This window comes from Periophthalmus magnuspinnatus, chromosome 8, assembly GCF_009829125.3.
Source record: "Periophthalmus magnuspinnatus isolate fPerMag1 chromosome 8, fPerMag1.2.pri, whole genome shotgun sequence".
Taxonomy (NCBI): Eukaryota; Metazoa; Chordata; class Actinopteri; order Gobiiformes; family Gobiidae; genus Periophthalmus; species Periophthalmus magnuspinnatus.
The window spans coordinates 1,546,061-1,571,963 of NC_047133.1; the positions used below are offsets into that span (position 1 = coordinate 1,546,061).

At 41.6% G+C, this 25,903-nt stretch overlaps 2 protein-coding genes across 2 annotated transcripts; both read left to right on the top strand.

Annotated features, from left to right (window-relative positions):
• Positions 1 to 3,697: 3,697 nt before the first annotated feature.
• cdc42ep1b (CDC42 effector protein (Rho GTPase binding) 1b) lies at positions 3,698 to 12,766 on the top strand. Its single transcript, XM_033970810.2, has 4 exons — positions 3,698 to 3,792; positions 7,704 to 8,102; positions 8,787 to 9,314; positions 12,004 to 12,766. The coding sequence occupies exons 3-4, from the start codon at positions 8,858 to 8,860 to the stop codon at positions 12,690 to 12,692; spliced, it is 1,146 nt and encodes a 381-aa protein (XP_033826701.1). The 5' UTR covers positions 3,698 to 3,792; positions 7,704 to 8,102; positions 8,787 to 8,857; the 3' UTR covers positions 12,693 to 12,766.
• Positions 12,767 to 18,918: 6,152 nt separating this feature from the next.
• LOC117374639 (interferon-induced very large GTPase 1-like) lies at positions 18,919 to 25,888 on the top strand. The gene is made up of 8 exons (XM_033970814.2): positions 18,919 to 19,048; positions 19,353 to 19,416; positions 19,497 to 19,663; positions 20,495 to 20,534; positions 20,660 to 20,697; positions 20,860 to 20,938; positions 21,017 to 21,063; positions 21,338 to 25,888. The coding sequence occupies exons 2-8, from the start codon at positions 19,368 to 19,370 to the stop codon at positions 25,886 to 25,888; spliced, it is 4,971 nt and encodes a 1,656-aa protein (XP_033826705.2). The 5' UTR covers positions 18,919 to 19,048; positions 19,353 to 19,367.
• The last annotated feature ends 15 nt before the right edge of the window (positions 25,889 to 25,903 follow it).

The following is a 25,903-nucleotide window of genomic DNA, read 5'->3' on the forward strand; positions in this document are numbered from 1 at the left end:
TCTGTTTCTGCGCCTCTTTCAGAGTGTGTGTCCGCCCAGCAGCAGAGCGTCCCGGGATCAGGGAGTCTGCAGGGAAAGAATGAGCATTCCAGTAGTCTCTGAGGTGACGGCGACACAGAGGGGGCATTGACAGTGCACCCGGAGCCCGTGGTTTGTGCATGCAGGAATGTGACGCACACACGCACTCTGCTGGACCTCACGCAACACTTACACTCCCAGACGTCCTCTTTACCAAAACACAATCAGAGCTGAACTGTAGCTGATGATTTCTGACAATAAATCCATGTTGGACCAAGCAGAGCCAGAGAAAAATCATAAAAATATATAAATCACTCCGGTTTTATCCTCTTTACACCGGTTACCTGTCAAATTTAGAATTGATTTTAAAATTTTAGTCTTGACTTTTAGAGCTTTTAATGGACAGGCCCCTGAATATATCTCGGAAATGCTGGTTCCTTTCACCTCTGGCCCCTCCCTCCGGTCTTCGGGCCAAAATCTTTTGAAGGTCCCTAAGACCCGGTTTAAAACTGGAGGAGACCTGTCCTTTCGAGCAGTGGCCCCTAAACTGTGGAAGGCCCTGCCCTCGTCTCCTCGTGTGGCTGACTCTGTTGACTCCTTTAAAAAGCAGCTGAAGACACTGTTATTCAGACAAGCTTTTAGTTACTTTACTACTCTTTGTCTTATTTTATCTGTTGAACATTTATTATTGTTGTTTATCTATTTTTATCTATTTTTATTTGCACTCTGTAAAGCACTTTGTAATTTTATCTGTGAAAGGTGCTATATAAATAAAGTTTACTTACTTACTTACTAAAAAAAGCACGTTATTATGAGGCGAGCTGGTACTTTTAATAGTATTTTAACATTTTATATTAGCCCAACCTTGATCACTTATAAATGTGCTGCAAGAACACGCCCACACTGCTTTTTTAAGACGACTGGAGGGTGAAATGGGGGAGAGAGAGCGTAGAGACATTCGGTAACAGCTCTCAAATCGGTGAATAGCTCCCGGGTCTTTCTTTCATGACTGCATTTGTACCACTCGGCCCGTTTCTGGCACATAAACGCTGCGTCTGACCCCCAGCGGCTCCGTCCATGACTCAACCCTGACAACGGCACAGAATCGGCTCTTTGTGAACCAGAAGAAAGACTCTTTTCTGAACTTTTCTGGAAAAACAAAGCAAAACAAAGAGAATCCTCGCGGTATAAAAAGTTGAGTTTCGTGCTCATCAGCCTCATAAAACTCAATACTGTAGAAGAGCGTCTCGTTAATAAGGATAAAGCTGCGCAATTTCCTGTGTGATGTGAATAAAAGCAAAACAACATAAACAACAGCGAGGTCAGGGATGGATTTCTTGTTCAAGCAAATAAGACAGAAACTTTTACAGGGACAAACATGGACAAAATGAGAAATAGTTGTGAGATATTGTGGCTTATGTGGTCTGTAAAAAGATAAAAATAACACACACTATTAAGACTGATCATAGTGACTGCACTTTGAAGACAATAATCAAGGGAAATATAAATGTTTCTAAAGGTGTGAGGCAGATGTGGAAATGAATTTGAAGTGAAAGTGGTTTTAAGATGCATGCAAGAAATATTAGAAACTAGATTTTGTCACACGTGAGCTGCAGACATAAGCAAATTTGTGACTAAATATTAAAAAATAAGGTGATTGGTGTGTTGTTTGTCTGATGGTGGATTTGATCTTCTTGACCCAAATGTAAAGTTATATATTCTATTTTTCTTCAGGTAAACAGCAGCATGTCGCTGTATAACTGTGTTTCTGAAAAAAAAAGGACTGGATTTTTGTTACAAGATTTGAAAAGAAACGTGAATATTTAACTTATCTGCATTTATCCATCGCTCACAGACGCTCACGTGTGTTTTGTGTTGTATTGTATTTTCATATCCAGTAAAACTCTTTACTGAAGCTGGACTGTCTCACATAAAAGTAAAATAAAGTGTTGTGTAAAATAAAAGGGTTCTGTAAAGAGCCTCTTCATCTTCACTCTGCACACTCTTCCTCCATGAGTCCAGGGCACATTCACAGATCACAGTTTGAGCCTCTGCCCCAGGACCAGAGATCATCAGGTTTATTGTCCAGTGTCTGGAGCTGCTGCTGGACTCTCTGTCCAATACCTGGATTGTAATATTCATGCATTTATTATTATTATTATTATTATTATTATTATTATTATTATTATTAGTAGTAGTAGTAGTAGTAGTAGTAGTAGTAGTAGTAGTAGTTGTAGTAGTAGTAGTAGTATTACTAGTAGTAGTAGTAGTAGTATTAGTATTATTAGTATTATTAGTATTTTTAGTATTTTCTTCTAACATTAAAAGGTCTTAGTGGATGGAGGGGTGGATTATGTATTTTGCTAAATCAACTTAGTCAAGCTTGTTATAATGATGCTTTAATAAAATCATTTCCGCGCTGTGCTTCTCCGTAGCCATTTCTTAATTTTATATGATATTTATCATTTTAATGTAATTACATTCATTGTTGAGATATGAAACATAAACCACTGTGTTATTGCTTTAGTCTCACAGCACAAAGGTCCTGGAGCCTTTGTGTGTGTTGCATGTTCTCTCTGTGCCTCTAGGTTTTACAGTAAAGACCCGTCCCCTCTGAAGAAGACGGTCCTAATGTCCAGGACGTCCTGATTAAAGGTCAGTCATCTGGGTCCTTCATGTCCAGAGCTGCTGGAGGATCCTGTGCTTCTAAATGTTTCTGTCCAATGACGTCCTGTGGATTAAACGCTGTCTCTGTATTTACTAAACCAAGTGTTGTTTAACATTACAAAGGTTTACTGTCTGCAGGCCAATGTCCCGTCCCAGGACAGAGACAGAAGTACAGAGGGGGGCACTCCTGTGTCTTACTCCAAACCTCACTCTGCCGTCATTAAATCAGCTGCACTTCCTGAAGGACGTTCTCCACATCTGGGCTCCATAAGAATGATTTGATTTGTGTCTCTTATTTGTGTCTTTAGTGGATGGATCTGCAGACACAGACGTCCTGATCCCTTTAAGATCATCATCCTGATCCCTTTAAGATCATCATCCTGATCCCTTTAAGATCATCTTCAGAACCATTTATGTCCAGAACAAACCTTTTCATGTTCATTTGTGTGTATTTTCATAAATACAGGTCAAATGTCATTAGTTTTTCTACAGTTGGACACAGTGTGAGGCTCATTTCTCTCTCAGCCGCTGCTGTCGGCAGGACTTTCAGATTTATAAGTGGCCCCATCATGCACTGGGGCTCTGTGTATCTCCACAGTATAAACGTCAGTCTGAGCTCTGTTTGTTAAATCTACAGCTCCCACAAGAACAACATCCTGCAGTAAAAGAAAGAAGAACATTATCTCTGCACTTCTTTAAAAACAAGAGTCAAAACTGTGATTTGTTTTCTTAAGATGCAGAAAATGTACAGTATTAGTTTGAGTAGTTTTGGTGGATTTGGTGGTTTATGGTAAAAGTAAGAATTTGAATAATTTAAAAAACTGCTTATATTTTTATCTTTTATCTGTATGAACTTTTACTGAGAGCAGAGGAAACATTTCAGAAACATTGTGACATGCTTTTCTACAGCCATGTCTAATCCACTACAGCCCTGTCCCGTCTTTAGCCCGGCCCTCTCCTCCTCCTCCTCTTCCTCTTCCTCCCTCTTCATCTCCATGTGTCACTTGTGTTTGGGGCAGTTCAGAGCGGACACACGGCTGCCCAGAGCAACAGTCCCAGAGCAACACTCCTGCCCATGAACTACACCGACACTGGACCGTCCTGAAGGTAAGACCAAAGAGAAGAGTCTGAACACTTTATTTACAAGTGAATTATTTAAAACTGTAAAATGAGTTTCTGTTTAGTTTAATTCACAGGACTCAAAGTGTTTATGAATATACTGTAGCGTTGTGAGTCAAAGAACAGCATTTATTTTTTAGGAGCTGCAGATAAATCTCTTTTTAACTGAGATAAATATTAAACTATCTTCATACACAGCTCATTTTCTGAAACATGAATGCACATTATACTGGTTTATCTTGATGTGTCTGTGAAATAACCACTTTAATGTTAAAAGAACATCAGTTTTTCTGTTTAGAATATAAATAAGTCTTGACCACATGTTTTGGTCACGCCTGCACAACTGTTGAAGGAACATTTTTAACACTCTGTTTTTTTGGAGGATCATGGACATTTTAGTGCCACGAAAAACATTCTTTGGCTTTTGCATTAGTTTTTTTTATTCAGGTGGAAAGACGCTGACCCTCCTTCACACTCACAGAGGTCACAGGAGGTCATGTTCTGTCTAAAGCCAGAAAAAATTAGATTAATTCAAACAAAATATCAGTGCATTTGAGAAAACATTTGACCCGTGCAGTGACAGGGGGGTGGGTTTTTTATTTTTTTGTGAGTTTTATTGTTCTTTTTCTTTATTTTTGTATTGTTTTTGTATTATTAGCTCTTTTTTTCAATAGTATCTGATAAAATAGTAAACATGTCTTGATTAAAAAAAAAGAATATAAATATGTAAATTATAAATGAGACGTCTGATCCCTCATTGGTCCAGGAGTGGGTCAGTGTGGAGAAGCTGACCCCTGTGGAAACCTTCTCCACATTAAATACACTGACTTTTTTCCTCCCACATTCATGAATACGTAAAATTGTGTTTAGTTAATTTACTGCACAGCTCCTTGCACCGTTAGGACAGGAAACAAACACCAAATAAACGTGTGTAGACGAGCCCTGGTCCTTTAGCTGCTCCTGTGTCGACTGTGTGAAGTTTAAACTGAAAACATTTGCCGAGACGTTTTTCAGTGAAGCCATTGTCCTGCACAGAGACTCGTTTGCCTCGCACTGTTCTCCTGGACGTGTTTCTCTTGTGATAAAAGAAACAGACAGGAGACGAGGCGGATGTTACACACGACTGTAAATAGTGACGTGCTTGTTTAGCTGCTGTTTGAGATGCAGAGCTGAGTATGAGCTTCTCCAAATACAGCCTGACTTTTGTCTTCTACAGGTCTGATAAATCCAGACTGGACAGCTCTGCAAAGTATTTACTGATTCGCTCAATATCTGTGTAATCCAGGGGTGGGCAAACTACGGCCCAGGGGCCACACACGGTCCGTTGGGTTTATTAATCCGGCCCAACGAATAATGGTAAAGATAATGGTAAACCTTGTTGAATTTACCTTTCCCCTGTAATGCCAATGTTTTCCCAAAAGATGGCGCACGTTACCTACATCAACCTTTTTCCCGTGTTACTCTCTTATTTTCTTATTAGCGATTCTGCAAAAATGAGTTTATCAAAGAAAAGAAAAGTGGACAGTGAGCGCTGAGTCTTTAATACAGAACGGACAACACAATATATTTTCACTGAAGTCTGATCAAAGGCTGTGTGTCTGATATGACAAGAAACTGTCACGGTTTTCAAAGAGTTCAATATGAGCCGTCACTTTGTTACGAAGCACGTCAACTATGTTAGCAAGCAGCTAACACAGGAACGAGCGGCTACGGCTCAGAGGCTGGCAGCCAATTTACAAATTCAGCAAAATTTTTTTCACCGACAAACAGCGATTCGAGAGTCATGAACCAAGTACCAAGTTTGGCATCAAATTGACAAAAGCTCACAAGCCTTTCTCCGAAGACGAGTTTTTTAAAGAATGCATTTAGAAAACCGGTTGCAGACACTCCGCAAGAAAAGTTACACAGTGCAGCTTAGTAAACCGATAATTAATAATACAAACAGACAGACATGAACACTAACGTTAAGTAACCACTGGGTCGTGTGAAAACGTAGTCACTTTTATGTGCGTTAAATAAACTAAACCAGAGTCTTTTGTTCATGTTCTCATCCTGGAGGAGTCCGCTGCCATTTTGACCAAACCTCTCTCTATTTTCCATGTAATATTTAAAATAATTTAGCATTAAAAAAAACATGTCCCAGTGCACGGCTCAGATCGTCCTGCCACGTCGCGTCTGTTGTATTTTGGAGCAACTTTCACTGGTCAGAGCGAAGTGACCACAACCACAGCGGAGGAAGAAAACTCTGACCCACAGTGCACCACAGGCCTGTGCATACCACTCCCACAATGCATCTCTTCATAGTGTAACTCTGAATTAATTTAGAGCCGTGTAGGACGGAAAATACAGCGATGATGGACTGACAGGATGAAGAGACAAATGTAAAAAGGAGCAGAAATTGGGTTTTAATTGTACATTCGGTCTGTGCTCACCATTAGAGTCACTTTACTTTAGTTGTTTCAGTGCAACAGCAACAGAAAGTGGGTTTTGTTTTTGTTTTTATAACTAATAGTGTTGTGGCCAAGAGAATTTTGATGCCTTATTCCCCTAAAATCATCCAGTGCGCAATAAAGACCCATTAGGAACAATCATAATTTGCCAAAGCAGGTCACCGTTTAACTCCAACGCCAAGGCTTTTTTCCTGGTTACAGTGTGTAATTCATAAATGTGCTGTGTTTGTAATAAGATATCGGCCTAATAAGGACATTAAAACACCTAAATACTGATCCATTAGCCGCCCAACAGTGCAGCAGACTGGGAAAAGATTAGACGGAGTTAATCTGTGTCATGGCAGAGTGGCACCATCACCTCGGTGTGACTGACGTGACATTAATCCATCTGCTCCCACAAAGTCACAGGATGGAAGCCTCGCCTTATCCAAGATGGGAAAAAAAAAAGATTTATTCCTGTGTTTTTATCCAAATGATAAAGAAACACACTGCGGTAAAAGTTATTCTGCGTCGTGTTGGAGAATAAACGGACGTAGCCTGAGATTTGAAGAGAAGAGACATGACGCAGGAGACGTTTATTTTTATTATTATTAAAACAGGACCAGCACCAGGACACATGAAACCTCAAGACGCTGTGAGAGTGTCGTCCGCTCCAGTTTAGGACAGTCCAGCCCATTGTAGGGAGTATTATAGCTCTGATGACACAGGTTAACGACAAGGACTGAGCTGGCAGAGAGAGGCGTCAGTAAAACACAGAAAATGAATTTTTAACTGTAGGAAAATGTGTTTTGTGACATTATGTTGTTGTGTTTAGACGTGTACGGTGATTAATCATCATCACTGGAGTGTAGTTAGGAGGAAAAATGATGAAAAACACGTAAACTTCCAAATACAAATACAAAACTTCCACATTTTCACTAACGTTAAAGGGCCTAAATTACACAAAATTGACTCTTGTGAGCTTTACGTCATGTTCTAATGTTATTACCTCATCAAAAACAGACCTGAAGTTGTGTTTTGTTCCGTTTGTCTCCATCTACAAACCTCAAAATGCTCCGTTCCACCTTGTGATGTCATTACGTGGTAGTTTTCAGCTGCCCCTTTACCTTTTTGTTCAGTAAAGATTAGCAGTTGTTGGCTGAAATTAACCAAATGATTCGAGTGAAGGTTTGTGGAGTTTAAAAGTGAAAGTGAAACAAAGCTCCATGTGGCTCTTTATTACCACACGATGACATCACAAGGTGGAACGTTTTCTGTTTGAGAGATGAACTCAGCTTAAATGCGCAGGGTTTGTGTGTTAAACGTGTGAATAAAAACACAACTCCGGCTTTGTTTTTCAGGTGGAGACAAAGGTTTAAGTCAGAAAACGGTGCAAAATGGCCAGTTTAAATTGCCAAACGTGAGTTCACCCAGCCCTGACATTAACTCTCCTTTCTCTTTTCTCCTCAGTCGGCCTTAACTGAACCACGAGCAGACGCCGAAGCCCCCTATCCTTGCACCACCGCGGGCCCTAAGTGGATGAGGAAGACAGAAAGCAAGTGTTAAGAGTTCAAGAACGAGAAGGAAAGACAGGAGATTATGGGCTAATCCCGTTCATGTCCAATCAGTGAGCAGCCTTACCTCCACCGCAGCGTGCAGTCAAAACACCGGCTGGATTAGGACGTTTTACTCCGGTCGTCTGTTCATGTAAGACGTTTTCCTGCTCCAGTACATCTCACTGGTTCTGAATAAGAGAGTCCTGCATGTCCCTGTTACACATGGATCAACCTGTTCAGCACAAAACAATGGATGGAAGAGTCGACGATAAGAGAAGTTTGTCGGTGAATTGGATCAAAGATAGTCTCACAGGTAAAGAAAACATATTTATCCTTACTCAATGATGCAAGCCAGTGAATCCAGTGGCAGTACAGCTGTGGTTTTCTGGATTATAGCATTGAATTTACTCTCAAATATTGGCAAAATCTCTGTAAATCTGTCCTTGTTTCTCTTTTGTAACACTGTAGCTGCGTTAAAACCTCCACAAACTGCATCTCAAACTCCAAACGTTTCATTTTCTATCCACACGTCCCACACAGCAGCTGACATGTTGGATCCCGATCTCCTCCGTCTATTTACAGTTGTGGTTGTTGTTTTTCTCGCTCTGTCCACAAAGAGCTAAAAGTGAACGCTCTGCCAGGCCCACACGACGTAAACTCCGGCAGCTGAAATGAAGCGGACATTCCTGTGTTATTCTGCTCAGACTAAAGGCCGTGGGGCGGAGACGTCAGTTATTAAAGTGTCATCACATCAGTTTGTTAAGGCTGCACATAATCTAATCACTCATTGGTTGAATTTATTGGATTTAGAAGTTATAATGAAGAAATCGTAATACAAATAGAGGCGATTAATGCCGTGACTCAGCCTGATCACAGTCAGATTGGAAATAATCTCGCGTTCAGACTTTGACTTTTGAGCGACAGAAGTTGCAGATGAACAAACCAGCAAAAAGACAAAGTATTTATTATTATTATTAAGTTTTCTTTTGTTTTACAGATTGCTGAAGTTGAGCCGGGACTTGATTTAAAAGAAAAACAACGACGACTGAGCTTAATGAGCACAGAACCATGAGCCTGGCTAAACTCCCCGGCATAAAGGGCCTCGTGTCCGGCTCCCAGGCCAAACGACGCTTCAAGAGTGACCTGTCCGTGGACATGATCGGCCCGCCCATGGGAGACTTCCGCCACACCATGCACGTCGGGCGCGGGGGCGATGTCTTTGGGGACACGTCTTTCCTCAGTAATTACGGAGGAGGGGGGATGAAGGAGCCGGGCAGCCCAGACTCCACCAGCTCCAGGACGGGCTTTTTCACGCGTAAATTCAAACACGTGCGCAAGAACTCTGGCCCGTGTTCGAGGGGCGGGGCACGTGACCTCGCGTCTCCGCCCCCCGATGTGTCGCCCATCATCAAGAACGCCATCTCCCTGCCCCAGCTCAACATGGTGGACTCTGGGGGCGGGTGTCTGCAGAGGGCCGTGCTGACCACCTCGTTTAGTTCTACAGATGATGCTCTTTGTGCTTACGGTGAGATCTGGGCTCATTTATTTCTATCCTTTAACGAGCTGTGGTTGGTTCGTTAGTCATACTGTGAATTTGAGCACAGGTTTAGGCGAAAACTGTGCCCAACGTCTCCCAAATCTCCCCTAATCCCCCCTAATCCCAGTTTATCTCTCTCAAAAATTTGGAGACAAAGACAAGTTAAAAGGTAACGAAAAGGTAATTGAGTTTACAGCGGTCCCTCGTTTTTCGCTTTATTTTTTACATTATTCTCTTTGTTTTTTGCTGTAAAACCCCTCACCACACACTTTATACACTTTTCTCACACAGGCGTTAACATTTTCTCACATTTCTCTCTTGTTTAAACTCTCTCAAAGTTCAAACCTTCGTAGATTTAAAAAAAATAAGCACAGTATTAAAGAACAAAACCAAATACTAAACTGTACAGTAAATAAAAATGAAGCTTTTAGAAATACTGTAACAAATTGCATTTTAATGATCAGCCTACGAGGTTTGGACACAGAAATGATTAATAGTGACTCAGGTGTATTTCACAGTCGCTCTGACCGCGCCTCTTCGTCCTGGTGCGGCTGTAATGTCCCGTAATGTTCTTTTTCCTTCATCACTGATCCTCAAATCTAAAGCAGACTCCATCCTTTCATCTTGTTGCAGTTTCAACCCTTTTTGCTCCTTGTTCATACTTACTGCTTCTGTCATCCTTATGTTATTTTCCTCCTTCTTTATGTAACAAACCGCAGATGAATTTATTCCATAACGGCGCCCCCTACAGCCGCGGAAATTCTACCTTCCCTCAGCGTGTCCAGAAGTCCAACATTTTCAGCGATGATTAGCGTCTTCGTCAATCTTTTGGGCGCAGGTGTAGACGCCTTTGTCGGTGCAGAACGTTTCACAAATTGCAAACGTACAGCACTTCAGAGTCACACTGCGATCCGACATTGATTTAAAATTGTCTGCACACATTCCGTACTGTACAGGAGACACACGACACAGCGAGACCGCGAAAGATGAACCGCGATAAACGAGGGACCACTGTAGATTACACCAAACCCAAATGCCAGCGCTCCAATCCGGACTAGTCAAGACTTAACCTTGACCAGCGCCGTCATCCTTAGAGTTTTGGCAGTGCCGGCGTAGATTTAAAACTGGGATTAACCTGTAGCCGACGCCCATTTGACCAGATCTGAATCACCAGTGAAGTCAGCACGTCCTTAATGTGTCAAATGGGTCTGAGATTACGCAAAAATATAAAACACTACAGTAAATTAGTCACATTCCTTTTGTTTTCTACTCTAAACTCTAAATTCTACACTACTCCCATAGCTCAAAACTGTTAAAACTCTAATAACTGAGCTGTCTGTGCTCTTTTACCGAGCGATGAATCTGTTTATTGAACTCATGTAAATATATGTGCCATTTTAATAGAGTTAAAGTGTAAATGATTCACCACATGAGCTCTCTTCTTGTCACTGTCCCTCTCTCATAAATTAGCTCTGGCCTGTAAATGTCGATCGTGAATGAAGATGATTTTATCCCCACATTCCTCACAATCGTCGTGTAGTTTCCCCGGACAACCCCTAAAAACACAAACGTGCACAGCTGGTTTGAAAAGTGGGCATTTCTTTACATCTCCGTAACTATCGGTGAACATGTTTCAGCCAATCAGAGCGCAGCAGACAGCAGTGAGGCCTGAGCACGCTGGAAACCCCCTCACATCACCCCTAACCCTCTGCATCAGGCTCTTCACAGGAAACACAATCTGTTCACATTTCAGTCATGATGCAGTTTGTTCCAGATGACATAATGTGGAATGCTGCAATTATTATTAACAAATAACTGCACTGTACTCCATAGTATCCTGACATTTTTCTAGCTACGCTTTTTATGGAATATTATTGTAGTTGGGATATGAGAGAGTATTTATGTTGTGATATTAAAGATTCCTTGAAATGCTGCTGATCACTGTGTCCAGTCCATAAAAGCCAGTGCTCTTCTGTCCTGATTTAGCGCTCGTTCAGTTCTTTTGGTTCATAGTTTTTTCAGTTCTCCTCAGTCTTTCTGGTCCAGTATAACACTCCTCATTCCTCCTCTTGTCTTTTAGGAGTTAAACAGTGTTTGTTTGAGCTCGTCTGTTGTCCGACACTGCCTTCGTCTGGTGAAAATGTGAAACTGCCACACTGCTTCCACTCTTCTGTTTATAGGCGATACTTTGAGGACGATTGCCCATTTTGTTTTGAATTGTTAATTTCATCACTTTGCAGCCCGTGGATGTCTGTGCTCCACATTGCTTTGTATAAAATGTAGTAAACAATAATAACACTGTATTTATTCACATATAAAAGCACATTGTTTGAATCAGGGGCCACAGAGCAGGGGCCAACACAGTGGGTCATTTAGACGAGTGGCTCCAGTGTCTTTTATTAGACATTTTCGGTCTGTTTCATATTGCAGTGTCTGTTAAAGTTTGGGTTGTAGAAATCATTACATGTGCAGTAAAGTCTACTGCCTATGATCATTTGGTCAATTCAGCAGGAGGCCCAAGAAAAAATGGTTTGAGGGCCTAATTTAGTCTCTGGGTCACAGTTTGGACCCTCCTGTCTTAACTCACTGTACTATTAACTCATTCATATTGATCAGACTGACACTGATCACACAAACTGTTGCATAAGTGACCTGCTGTGTGTGTTTGTGTCCACAGGTTACCAGTCTGGCTTCGTGACGCTGCCTCGACTGTCCCGCATGGACAGGCCAGGCCCAGATGGAGAGTCCTGTCGGGGCTCCCTGCCGCGCTCAGACTCCCTCACCTCCTTCACCCTGGACCTGGGACCCTCCCTCATGACCGAGGTGCTCAGTATGATCGACATCCACAGCTGCCTTCAGACGTCCAATCAGAGCCCGGCAGAGAGGGAAGGGGAGAGTCAAGACGAAGAAGAGGACGACGACTCAGAGACACCTGTCCAGAGCCCTGAGGTCCTATCACCTGAGCCTTGTGTAAGCATGTACAGCAGACACATGAACAGCAGGGGGCGCTGCAGTGGCTCAGACTTCACACAGGAGCACAGGAGCTCTGTGGACCTGTCCGAGTGCGGGATGGAGGCCGAGAGTTTTCAAAGAGCCGCACACGTCCTGTCCCGTCATTATGGAGGAGCATCCTTCACGTACAGGAGCAGAGGGAGGATGTCACCTGTCTGTAACCATGGCAACACGTCACCTGTCTGTAACCATGGCAACACGTCTCCTGTCTGTAACCATGGCAACATGTCTCCTGTCTGTAACCATGGCAACACGTCTCCTGTCTGTAACCATGGCAACACGTCTCCTGTCTGTAACCACAGGAAGAAGTCAGCATCGAGCACTTCAGAGGATGAGGAAGAGATCAAAGTATGAACTGCACCTGTGAGCTGCTGATCAGACTAAACTTTGTGTTCAAATAACAGGAAAATAAATAATGTTTCATCTACAACGTGTTTCTTTTGATTTTGGCCTATTAACAAAATAACATGTTTGTAATGTCATTTTAATTGTGATGTTTTATCTGATTCTGATTCAAAACAAAAGTTAATCACGGCTTTTGGCCGCTCAGATCAAGTTACATATCAACTTTTGTGAATTAAGGAAGTGTCAACTCAATACACTAATGGCATCTTTAGCAAAAGATGAAGTTTAAATCTGTCACTGGACAAATCGTAGGAGTGAAGACGTTTGGCTGCTCGTCCAAGTCCAAGTCTTCAGTTCTGGTCAGATTACTGCTGGACACTGCCTTATGTCTAATGGCATCTTACTTTTCTTGTTCTAATAACAAACTATAATAATAAAAATAATAATGCACAAAATGCTGTATTTTCAAAGAAAGGATAAACCTCACAGATGAGAAAATCTAAATCATGAAAAATCTGAAAAAATCAACACGTCAACATACACTGCCTGGACAAAAAAAAAAAAAAAAAAAAAAAGTCTCCTGGATTTAACTAAACAAACAGGTCGTCTCCTCCTGCAGTTGGTCCGGTCGAGGTTCAGCAGAATGAGGTCAGCTGACACCTGAATATACTGAATGACCAGGTTATTACAGCAGTGGATTTTTGGGCATATTCCAAGACAACAATGCCACGATTCATCAGGATTAAACTGTGACAGAGCGGATCAGGAGCAGGAGACGTCATTTTCACACATGGATCGTCCACCACAGAGTCCAGACCTTAACCCCAGTGAGAATCTTTGTGCTGGAGAAGCTTTGAGCAGCGTCAGACTCGACCATCATCAATGTAACAGGTGAAACATTAAAGCAACAACTGGATGGAAATAAATCTGTGACGTTGCAGAAGTGAAATAGAAACAATCAAAGCTAAAGGAGCAACCAAATATTAGAGTGTGTGACCTTTTTTTTGGTGGTGACTTTTATTTTGGCCAGACAGATAATAATCAACATAAAACTTTAATCACCTGTCGACCTGTCAAAACTTTTACTCAGTACTGCACTGTAACATGTATTACACAACAGCACAACAACACGACAGCACGACAACACGACAGCACAACAAAACAACAACACAACAGCACAACAACATGGACTGAGACATCAGGACCAAACACTTACAAAACCCACATGAGTCCTGCTTTAACTTAGAACTAAACTTAATCCAGTTCTTTATATCAGTTTATCTTTATATCACTCTACGCTTTTAAAAAGTTACTCAAAATATATCTGAGTGTCAACATGTTTTCAGAGAAATCTTGGCATAAACACTGATACTCTAAGACAAGCAGGAGGAAATGATAAAAGGACTTGTTTAAGACAGATCTTCCTCATTCTTCACCAGATTAAAGTATTTATTTCCTTCATGCACAAGTTTAAATACTTCAATGCTTGTTTGTTTAAGCTTATTTCAGTATAGCTTAAAAAAATACCTTAAAAACATCACCTGGTGAGTTTTCCTTGTTACAGCTGAAATGGACACGGCCCAGGCCTGACCTGGACCAACAGCCTCCCAGAGTCACAAGAACGTCTCCTCTTTGTCTCCTCTCCGGCTCCTCTCCGTCTCCTCTCCGTCTCCTCTCTGTCTCCTCTCTGTCTCCTCTCCGTCTCCTCTCCGTCTCCTCTCCGTCTCTCCCAGAGTCTCTGAGCTCTGAGGATTTACACCAGAATCACAGACATACATTAAAAATCAGGGTCACATCTGTTCACAGTCACATGTTAAGAAAGTTAAAACAACAGAGGGTTTTTCCTGTGGGATGAAGTGTGGGACAGAGCCTCATGTTCACGTCTCCTCTGGGTCTGACAGACTCAGATCAAATGCATTTACACAAAGACATGTTTTTAATAACATGAATACACACACATTGTCTGCACACACATCACACATTGGCTCAATCGGTTTAGACTGAACACATAACACAGGGCAGTCCTTGACTCTTTAGAGTCTCATTTGTATTTTCCACGTGTGAAAGTTGCCCGTTTAACTTGGTGAATAAATATTCATAAACCACAATTTGCTTTGGTGAACAGTGATGTTACTTCCAAATATGAGTCAATGGTATGGGACAAGAAATACAAACCTTCAGAGTATTATTTAATTCATTATTAATTTAGATAATTAATTATACTGGAGGGATAATGTTGTGACACAAAACTCTTCCTCTAGTCAAAGCCAAACACAAAGGCCATGTGAGTCCTACTTTAACTTAGAACTAAGCTTAATCCAGTTCTTTATATTAGTTTATCTTTATATCACTCTACACCCTTAAAAAGTTACTCAAAATATATCTGAGTGTTACGACGGATAAGGGTCACTTAAATTAAAAATATTATGCGGGTGCTACGAGAAAAAAAGTCGTAATATTACGAGAAAAAAGTCGTATTTTTATGAGAATAGGCTGCTGTGTATGAGTGACCAGTGCGTTATGTTTTATGGAGAATTTGGAGCATTTTGTTCAGATAAATTTTCAACTGGGGTTTATGCACGATGAAATACTGTGTCTTTTATCCCACCACCTGATCAAGATCTGTTCCAAGACTGTGGGTCAGCCATTAGAAGGTCAGTATGAGGCTGCCTATCATAATAACACAATACGACTGGCAAGAAACATCATTTCTGACTCTAACCATGTTTTGAACTGTGAATATGCATTGCTTCCATCTGGGCGACGGTTCAGTGTTCCACGATTTAATAAGGTTAGGCTGAAGCATTCTTTTGTTCATCAGTCAATCCTTAAAATAAACAAGGAGCTTAATCCATAGCTATCAAAGTGCTAGAAAGTGACTTGAATTAATGTTTGTATCGTGTCTGTGTCGCATGTGTGATGTTAATGTGTAGCAACGGAGCCACTGTTTTTATGTGCAAGACAAATTTCAGATCTCTGATCTGACAATAAAGTATTATCTAATCTATCTAATCTAATAATCACCACACTGTCATCAGTATATGTCATGATCCGCACTGTCCGCTCCTGGTTTTACTCCTGTCCTGCTCCTTCCCTCCCTCACCTGCCAGATCTGGGCTGGGCTCCTGGCTCCTCCTGCGCGCACCTGCAGCCCATCAGTGCAATCAACACACCTGCTGTGCATAAGAGGAGCTGGGAGAGGAGACTCAGCGCGAGATCATCGTCGTGTCACTGCATTCCTGTCTGTTCCTGCGTTCCGTGTTCCTGTTGTGTTCCGGCCCTGGATGTCTCCTGCCTGCTCTGCCCTACGCCCGTCTGGTCTGCCTGTCGTCCTGTGGTCCCTTCATGTCCCCGGTCCCTGTGTTTCCTGTGTTCCTGCTCACCTGCTCACCTCCGGATCACCCGCTGTTTGTACTTGTCCTATTCTTACAATAAATCCTGTAAATATTCCCCGAGTCTGCATCCCTTGGTCCGCTACACACACCCGTTACGACAGTATAAGTACTTTGAAGAGACACTCAGGCATTCGAGTTTGTTTAGTCGGAGGAACCAGACAGTTTTAGAAGAAATTGCTATATCTGAACAAAATGCTCCAAATTCTTCATAACACTGGCCACTCATTCACGCACAGCAGACTATATTCTCATAAAAATACGACTTTATTCTCATAATATTACGACTTTTTTTTCTCGTAGCGCCTGCATTTTTTTATTTATTTATTTAAGTGACACTTATACTCCGTCATAGAGTGTCAACATGTTTTCAAAGAAATCTTGGCATAAACACTGATACTCTAAGACAGTGCTTCTCAATTATTTTCTATCATGCCCCACCCCCTAAAAAATAAAATAAATGAAATGATATAATGAAATTTAATTAAATATCAAATAAAAAAATAAAATTAAATAAACATCAAATGAATAAATTTAAATTAAATAAATATAAAAATAATACATTAAAATTAAATAAATATCACATTAAAACAAGTAATTTAGCAATTTGGTACGCCACCTTATATGATGCTCAGTGCTCGCTGCTTTAAGTGACATTCACAAAGTGGATGATTGTTGGCAATATTTGACACGGCATCTCACCGTGCCCCCCCAGGGGGGCGCGCCCCACTATTTGAGAACCACTGTTCTAAGACAAGCACGAGGAAACAATAAAGGGATTTGTTTAAGACAGATCTTCCTCATTCTTGACCAAATCAAAGTATTTATTTCCTTCATGCAGAAGATTAAGTGCTTCAGATGGAATAAAAATAAGTGATACAGCTCAGATTTAATTTCTGATGTGGGTGGAGATGACTACGCCCTCACTAAAGGGCTGAGTGTGGTGATGACACCCTATGAAATATTTAAAGGTGGACTATGTAACTTTTCTCTGGTTTAGTCATTACAGGTGATTTTAATGTGGATAAAATGTTTGACAGAAACACTAAAGAGCTCAGTTCTGTGAAACCTTTGGTCTGATTCATGTCAGCGAGACACCCACAACACACAGACTCTGGACCTGCTCATCACAAAAGGAGTAAATATTTCAAATGTCAATGTGGTGGATGTTGCTCTGTCTGATCATTTCTGTGTCTTTTTTGACCTGTCTGTTATTCCCAAACCAGCGGGTGCTCCTGCAGTTTGAAGGAGACACATAAATGATAAAACAGGTGCACTGTTCATGGAAATGATACACTTTGAAAATGCCTCATGTTCTAATGTTGATGATTTGTTGAACTCTGTGACTTTGAGTGTTTTAAATGTTCTGGACATCATTGCCCCGATGAAGGATAAAATGGTTAAAGTACTCCCTGTTTTAGAAAACAGGGAGTACTTTGGTGAAATTGGAAAATGTGTCTCAGATAAAATGTCCCTGACCTGTGGGGTGCCCCAGGGGTCAATCCTGGGACCCCTGTTGTTCAGTCTCTACATGCTGCCGTTAGGCCAGTTAATATGCAGCAATAATGTGCCCTACCACAACTCTGCAGACGAGTCAGATCTATGTCTCACTGCAGCAGGTGAATATGGACCAGTGGATTCACTCACCGCATCAACAGGTCAGTGTCGATCCATTCATCCATTTTCTTACTCTTATCTGGGGCCGGATCGCGGGGGCAGCAGTCTAAGCAGGGATTCCCAGACTTCCCTCACCTCAGACACATCCTCCAGCTCCTCCGGTGGGACCCCAAGGCGTTCCCAGGCCAGAGAGACATAGTCCCTCCAGCGTGTCCTGGGTCTTTCTCGGGGCCTCCTCCCAGTGGGACATGCCCAGAACACCTCCCTAGGGAGGCGTCCAGGAGGCATCCTGAGCAGATGCCCGGGCCACCTCATCTAGCTCCTCTCGACGCGTAGGAGCAGCGGCTCTACTCCGAGCTCCTCCTGTGTGACTGAGCTCCTCACCCTATCCCTAAGGGTGCGCCCGGCCACCCTGCGGAGGAAACCCATTTCAGCCGCTTGTATCCGCGATCTTGTCCTTTCGGTCATTACCCAGAGCTCATGACCATAGGTGAGGGTAGGAACGTAGATTGACCGGTAAATCGAGAGCTTCGCCTTTGAGCTCAGCTCCTTCTTTACCACAATGGACCGATACAGCGACCGCATCACTGCAGACGCTGCACCGATCCGCCTGTCAATCTCCCGCTCCATCCTTCACTCACTCGTGAACAAGACCCCGAGATACTTGAACTCCTCCACTTGGGGCAGAGACTCACCACCCACCCGGAGAGAGCAAACCACCTTTTTCCGGTCGAGAACCATGGCCTCGGATTTGGAGGAGCTGATTCTCATCCCAGCCGCTTCACACTCGGCTGCAAACCGCCCCAGTGCCTGCTGCAGGTCCTGGCTCGAAGAAGCATCAGGACAACATCATCTGCAAACAGCAGAGATGAACTTCGACTTTGACAATGTTTAAATTCAGACTCAAACAGTTCTGTTTATCTGCTGTGACTGAAAGGGGTTTATTCTGCACTTTTCTTCTTTAATGTCTTTCTTATTGTGTAAAGGACTTTTAATTACCTTAAGTATGAATTATTACATACTACAAATGTATATGAAGAAGCAAAACTGGGTAATCTGAGGTAACACTTTTTATTTCCCTATTTGTTTGAGCCAAAATATTTTGAACTTGGCAAGGAAATATTTGTAAGTAACTTTTACTTTTGTTTCACAAAGTCGAGTAGGAGGAGTTTGTCGGAGGGCGACCTAAAAAAATCATTTAAAAGTTCAAGATACGGAGGCACAACAGACAGAGGCACGACAGACGGAGGCACGACAGACGGAGGCACGACAGACGGAGGCACAACAGACAGAGGCACGACAGACAGAGGCACGACAGACGGAGGCACAACAGACGGAGGCACGACAGCACAAAAGGTGAGTTTTACACTTTTATTATCTAACAATTATCTGTATGATCTTACGCTGGAATAGTATAATATGCTGCAGTAATTAGCTGCAGCTATGCAGCTAATTATTGTTGTTTTTTTTAAATCATTCTTTTTATCATTACATTTTTTATTATTCTTTTTTATAATTATTATTTTCTATCATTATTTTTTATGATTATTACTTTTTTAATACTTTTTAATAATTATTATTTTTATAATTCTTTTTTTTAATAATTTTTATTACTTTTTAATAGTTATTCTTTTTTATAATTATTCTTGTTTCTGTGCAGTGAGCATCATTTACGATGGAGTCAGACGGTGAAGACTGGATGAGCACAGCCTCAGCAGCTCAAAGTACAAAACATTTACACTTATATTTACTTATTTTAACCTCTGGCGTGTGATTATTCTGAGTTTTTTCCGTTCTCTTCCAGCTGAAGATTCTGACGGCAGTGACCATCAGTCCACGTCGTCCAAGAGACAAACCAGTTTTTCGGTGCAGGTTCAGGTGGAAACTCCGGGCTTTAAAGTCCAGGTGCAGGTGCGAGCTCCAGCCTCTGACGTCAAAGTCAAGTCCCCACCGTCTGGGGTCAAAGTTCAGGTGACTCTTTTTGATATTATTGGATGTTTTATAGAATATTATTATTAAAGGTGCACTATGTAACTTTCACAGTGAAGACTACGCCGCCTGTTTTACTTACGGCAACAAACGTATCTTTTCTGCATTTGTTCAATTTCAGGTGTTTTTAGTGCTAAAAATAGAAATAGAAAACATTCCTACTCTCAGCAGACCTGACCTGTAACTTGCTCATCTCCATGGAGATAGATATGTTTAATGCCATATTAAGGAAAATTACAGGCAAAGCTAAAACAATAGTATAGAGACAAGGTGATAATGATGTATCCTCCACCAGAACAGTCACATAGTGTATCTTTAAAGAATATATATCAATATATTCAATACAGGCGTCCATAAAGTCTCTTTACAATAAAAAAGTATTAAAATACAATTAATAAAATATTATTATTAGACTGGTTTCCATTTATTTATTTATTTTATTTCTTTTACCTCATTGATCCACCTCGATGTGGCTCCATCAGTCACATGACGCAGGACGAGACTCGATGTTTCGCTGTAGCAGATCATCGTCATTGGTTCAATCACGTCTGTATCTTTTGCTTTACTGCAGTAACATCTTTGTCTTTAACACGTCTGGAAATGTTTGATTGAGGAACTCATGGAAAATATGATTAAAAATGTTTACAATCAGAGAGTGTAACAGAACAAATCTAATGAATCTTATCAGTCGCCCTTGTAATTCAAGAGACTTTATGGACACACTGTATATTTAAGAAAACTAGTTATTCTACATGACGTGAGAATAAATGTAACTTTTGTGCATAAATGTATTTTCTGCTTTTACATCTGCAGGAGGAAAGTCAACGAAAAACAGAGGAGCCACAGAAATCAGGTGAGATATGATGTGTTGGTATAAATATGAAGTATTTTTGCATGTAACATATCAATAAAAGTACTGAGTAATAGTGCCATGTAAAGAGAAGTGCCATGTTCTGAAAACCTTTTGACATTTTGCAGTTCAACTAAACAAGAAGGGCCCAGTGATCACCTTAAAGGTAAAAAATACAATAAATAAACTGTACATCCCACAAAGTGTATATCATATAGTACATTTGGATAAGATAGAAACATTTGGTTTTCTTATTTAAAAAAGTGGAAGATGTAATTTAAAAAGTGAAGAAATGTGAAATAAACTTTACTCGTCTGTCGTTGTTTAGGATGACAATGTGACTGTCTTGGCTGGACCTGAGAAGAGCCCTGTACAAGTGGAGATCAACATAAACTCTGATCAACAAGGTATTATCCCGGGAAAAACAACAATGATACATATCCAAACAAATATAAAAGAAAAAACTCAACAATATTTTCTTACAGGACAAACAGAGATACTGGAAGACACTGTCGATTCAGCTGATGAAAAGGTAAGAAAAATATTGTTTTCATTTATAATAATGAATGCAAAATAATGTATTTACAAATTGTATTAATTCATAAGAAAAAGCTCTGTAGATGTCTTTATTGTGATGAAAGTTATTCCTGCAGTGATAAGGAAAATAAGGGGAAGGGCTGAGGGGAAGTTTATCAGTGCACGACAGCTAGGAATTTTTTACTCAATATTAGTGTTGGGGCCGATGGAAGCCTGTGTATGAGTAAGTAATACACAGTAAATAGCTTATCATTTTCAACTTTTTACAGGACACTCTCATGCAGCGAATCCAAGCACTGTTGGACAGACTGCACCTGAAGGACAGATTTGAGCATAAACTGACCTCTGCAGAGTTTCTTCAGATCGGTCCTGCTCTGAAACATGACCACGACTTATCGGAGAGCGACCTCTCCTCTGTTTACCTGCACAAACTGCTGATGTTAGACTACAGGGCGAGGTATATTTGGGTTAGGGATCAAAATGATGATATTAGCACAGAGGTGTTAGGCAGCAGTTCACCAGAATATAACAACATCCACCCTATGGACCTCCAGATGGCAGTGTTCCACTGCTCAGACAGTTTTCTAAAGCAGACGCTGGTCACAAAGCTGTCCCAGTGTCAGTACGCCTTACCTCTGCTGGTGCCTGACCCTTTCACTGAGGGCATTGAGTGTCCTCTGTGGACACTCAGACAGATTAAGAAAACATGGAGAAAAACTCAGGCTGAAGACAATTCAAAAGTGACCATCCCCATCTGCACCGCACAGACCCCGATGGTGTTTTGTTTCCGTTTGGGATCTCTGTCTGCCTCCAAATCTCAGCTCATCAACACTTTGATTAATGACAGCCACAGTACCTTCTACCACAGAAACTGTCCTGGCAGCACCAAAAGTCGCCTTCTGTTTGACGGTGTAGCAGAGATCGCCTGGTACTGCCCTGCTGGAAAACCCAACGACACCTTCACCGAGTGTGTGGCCTTCTGCAACCTTCACGGAGATGGTCTGACTCATGACAAACAGCTGAAGATACTGATGGACAAGTCATCCGTCAATGTAGTTTTTGTCCCGACACTGAGAAAAGACCATGTGAGTTCTGACGTCATGTCTGTCCTTCTGGAGTCCCCCAAACCGCTCATTGTTCTGCATGAAGACAGCAGCAGTACAATTAAAGTCAAAAACGGAAAATACAAAGTTGGTATTAAAGACAGAGGCCAGTCAGATGTTTCTGAGGAGCTGAAAAGTTTCCTCGGAGACATTTTATCTGGTCCATGTGAGTCCTTTCAGCTCGAGTCAATATCCAACACTGGAATCCGAGTGGATGAACAGGATCCCTGCTGCTCAAAAGGTTTGTCTGCTGCCAGGGAAGTAATGAATACAATTCAAACGGTAGATGTGACCACAATAAAAAGCAGTCTTTTTCCCCGTCAAGGTAGACTGTTACAGGAGTGGTGCAGAATAAACAAAGAACAGTATTGTCTCCAAGGAGATATTGAGAAAGAAAGATGTAAAAAACAAAATGAGCTACAGAAGCTCCGAGAAAATCAGTGCAACGCTTCCACTGATGACCTGATGGACACGTTTGTCAGACATCTCGCGTCTCTGTCTCCAACAGAGAGAGAGTATTACCTCACATGGACACAGATCTTAATGGACGCTCATGCCACAGAAAATCTTTCATCAATTCAACAAAGCTATGAGCAGAAGTTGGCGGAGGTCTTGGCCCTGAAGAAAAAAGCTGACAAATCTTCAGAGCTAAAATCCAAACTAGCAGAACTTGAACAAATAGCTTCCAAACTTCAGTCAGCGACATGTGGCCTAGAGCACATCTTTAGAGAAATGGAACAGATTTATGAAGCCCACAAGTCTCTAAACAAACAGCCAAAGAAGGAGCAGCCAGACTGGTCTAAATACCCTGAGCTGGCTGCAGAGCTGATGATATCAGGACATCCAATGGAGCTGATGGATGGAGATGCAGGCCACATCCCTTTAATTTGGATCTCAAGTCTCATTGATCAGCTCATCCACAAACTGGGGGACAAGAGGGTGTTTGTTTTGTCAGTTTTGGGCGTACAGGGCAGTGGGAAGACAACCATGCTAAACGCCATGTTTGGTCTCCAGTTTGCAGTCAGTGCAGGCAGATGCACCAGAGGAGCCTTCATGCAGCTGGTCAAACTGTCAGAGGACATCAGGAGAGATTTTCAGTGGGACTACATCCTCGTGGTGGATACTGAGGGGCTGCAAGCTCTAGAGTTAGAAGGAACTGTTCAACGCGACAATGAATTAGCAACATTTGCGGTTGGTGTGGGAAACATGACTCTGGTGAATATCTTTGGAGAAAACCCCTCTGAGATGCAAGATGTTCTGCAGATTGTGGTTCAGGCTTTCATGAGGATGAAGAAAGTCAAGCTCTCACCAAGCTGTGTGTTTGTTCACAGGAACATGACAGATGTTGGTGCTGCAGAGAAAAACATGGATAGGAAAAAGAAACTGAAAGAAACACTTGACCAAATTGTCAAACTAGCTGCCAGCGCAGAGCTTTGTAATGCTGCAAGTTTCAGTGACATCATTGAGTTTGATGCTGAAAAAGATGTGAAGTACTTTGCTAAATTGTGGGAGGGAAATTCTCCGATGGCCCCTCCAAATCCAGACTACAGCGTAAGTGTCCAAGAGCTGAAGAGCTTCATCCTCTCCAAAGCATCACAGTCTTCAGGAGTCACTCTCTCCGAGTTCAAAACTAAAGTGCAAGATCTCTGGAATGCTCTGTTAAATGAAAATTTTGTTTTCAGCTTCAAAAATACCATCGAGATCTCTGCTTACAGAAAACTTGAGGTTGATTTTGGAAACTGGACCTGGGCCCTGAGGAATGAAATGCTCAACGTTGAAAAACAGCTTCACACAAGAATTGAAAATGGGACAGTTCACAAAATTGATCATGCTTTTCTTTACGGGCAAATTAGTAGGAAATATGAGGAAATAAAAACTGCCATAGCCCAATACTTTGACAGAAAAGAACAAAAAGACCTTTTGGCTCAATGGAAAAACCAACACGAGCAAAAGATTAAAGATTTTTGTGATGACATGGTCAGAAGAACACAGAGAAATCTGAATGATATTCTTGAAGAGAAGAAAAGGAAGGACCAGCTAAATGAGAAGAAGATGACAACAGAGGAACAGTTACTTAAAAAATGCCAGGAACTTGCTCAGCAACTGAAAAGAGACATGAAAGACGAAGATTTAGAAAAACAGTTCAACTCTGTTTGGCAAAAGCATGTTCCTGAACTGGAGGAACACGTAAAACATGTTAAAAAAATAAACTTGGTGCACGATCAAACTGAGGTTCTTCAAGAAGTTGGCATTGAGTCATCTTTAATTATCACACGTAAAAACTCAGAATCCTACAAGAATCTGTCAAAAGTTGAAGATTACTCAGCTTATGTTGAGCAGAAAGACAATCCTACAACAAAAGAACACATCACAAAGTTCATCTGCACAGTGGAAGAAGAAGCTGTAGAGGAAATAAAGAGCAAACCTGTGGCAACAAAAGGCTACAGCACAAACTACCTGAGAGAAATGGCTCAACATGTCAACACAAGTGTGGAGGATTTTCAAACACAGTGGAAATACTCTCTGAAGCAGGAGTTCACTGTAGATCTCACTCTGTACGTCTTTGAAAGGACGGAGATATGGATTTCTGAGGAACATGAGAAGTTTGTGAAGACCGAAATAGACAAGTATTTGGAACAAAACAAACATGAACATTACACTGTTTTCTCAAACTTCTGCAAAGGAGAATCCTCAGAGGTCGTTTTTGCGGAGTTGATCTGTGAGAAACTGAAGCCCTCCATGACTGAGACAGTGTGTAACAGAACTGCCATTGACATTGCTCAAGTGATGAGGAACAGTTATCCTGCGTTTAATGAGAGCAGGGTGAACCTAGAGAAACATGTGCTGAAATCTCTGGCAGAGAAAGGAGAGTTTAAAAGATACGTGAGCTACATAGAGAACCCAAAGACCTACATCGAAACCTTCATCAAAGAAGAAGTGCAGGAATATATCCACCGGGAGAAGAATGTTCAGCTTCTGAAGAAAAATGTTGATGAGATCAAAAATCATGTGATCACAGCTTTAAATAAGGCTACTGAAAAAGTGAAAGAAGGAGACGTAGAGGCGGGGCTGCAAGAGTTTCACAGTTTGCTGAGAGAAAACCTCAATTTTGGCCAAATTCCAATTAAAAATTTTAGAGATGTGAAAATATTTAGCGTTCTTAAAGAAGCCATAGAGAAAAATCTTGGTCCCATCACTGACGACCTCAAAAACCTCCCACTGGTTAAAATGAACGAGTTCCGGCTGCAGCCAGACCAAATCCTGATTGATCAGCTTTGTAACTGCTGCTGGGAAAAATGCCCCTTCTGTGCTGCTGTTTGCACCAACACAATCAAAGATCACCGTCCTGACAAACACAGCGTGCTCTTTCATCGCCCCTCTGGTATTCACGGATGGCGCATTCGGGGTACAGTGGAAATGGTCATTGATTTTTGCACAACATTAGTCGCCAGTGATAGAAGATTCTATCCTCAGGCCTCCTCACAGGTGCCCATTCCTTACAAAATACACCAAAGTGCTGGCGGGAAATACGCTGAATGGTCAATCACTCCTGACGGATCAAAGCTCGTCTACTGGAAATGGTTTATCTGTCATTTTCAGAAGGAACTGGAGGATTACCACAAAGTAAAATGTGTGGGTCAAGGAGAAATCCCAAGCGACTGGAGGAAGTACACTAAAGAGGAAGCGATAGAGAGTCTGAATGAAATCTGCATGTAGCGACGTAAACAAACA

Coding starts and splice junctions, on each gene's coding strand:
- cdc42ep1b (XM_033970810.2), top strand. CDS start 8,858: ATGAGCCTGGCTAAACTCCCCGGCATAAAGGGCCTCGTGTCCGGCTCC. Junction 9,315..12,003: donor TGATGCTCTTTGTGCTTACG/GTGAGATCTGGG, acceptor TTGTGTCCACAG/GTTACCAGTCTGGCTTCGTG.
- LOC117374639 (XM_033970814.2), top strand. CDS start 19,368: ATGGAGTCAGACGGTGAAGACTGGATGAGCACAGCCTCAGCAGCTCAA. Junction 20,698..20,859: donor GCCCAGTGATCACCTTAAAG/GTAAAAAATACA, acceptor GTCGTTGTTTAG/GATGACAATGTGACTGTCTT. Junction 21,064..21,337: donor TCGATTCAGCTGATGAAAAG/GTAAGAAAAATA, acceptor AACTTTTTACAG/GACACTCTCATGCAGCGAAT.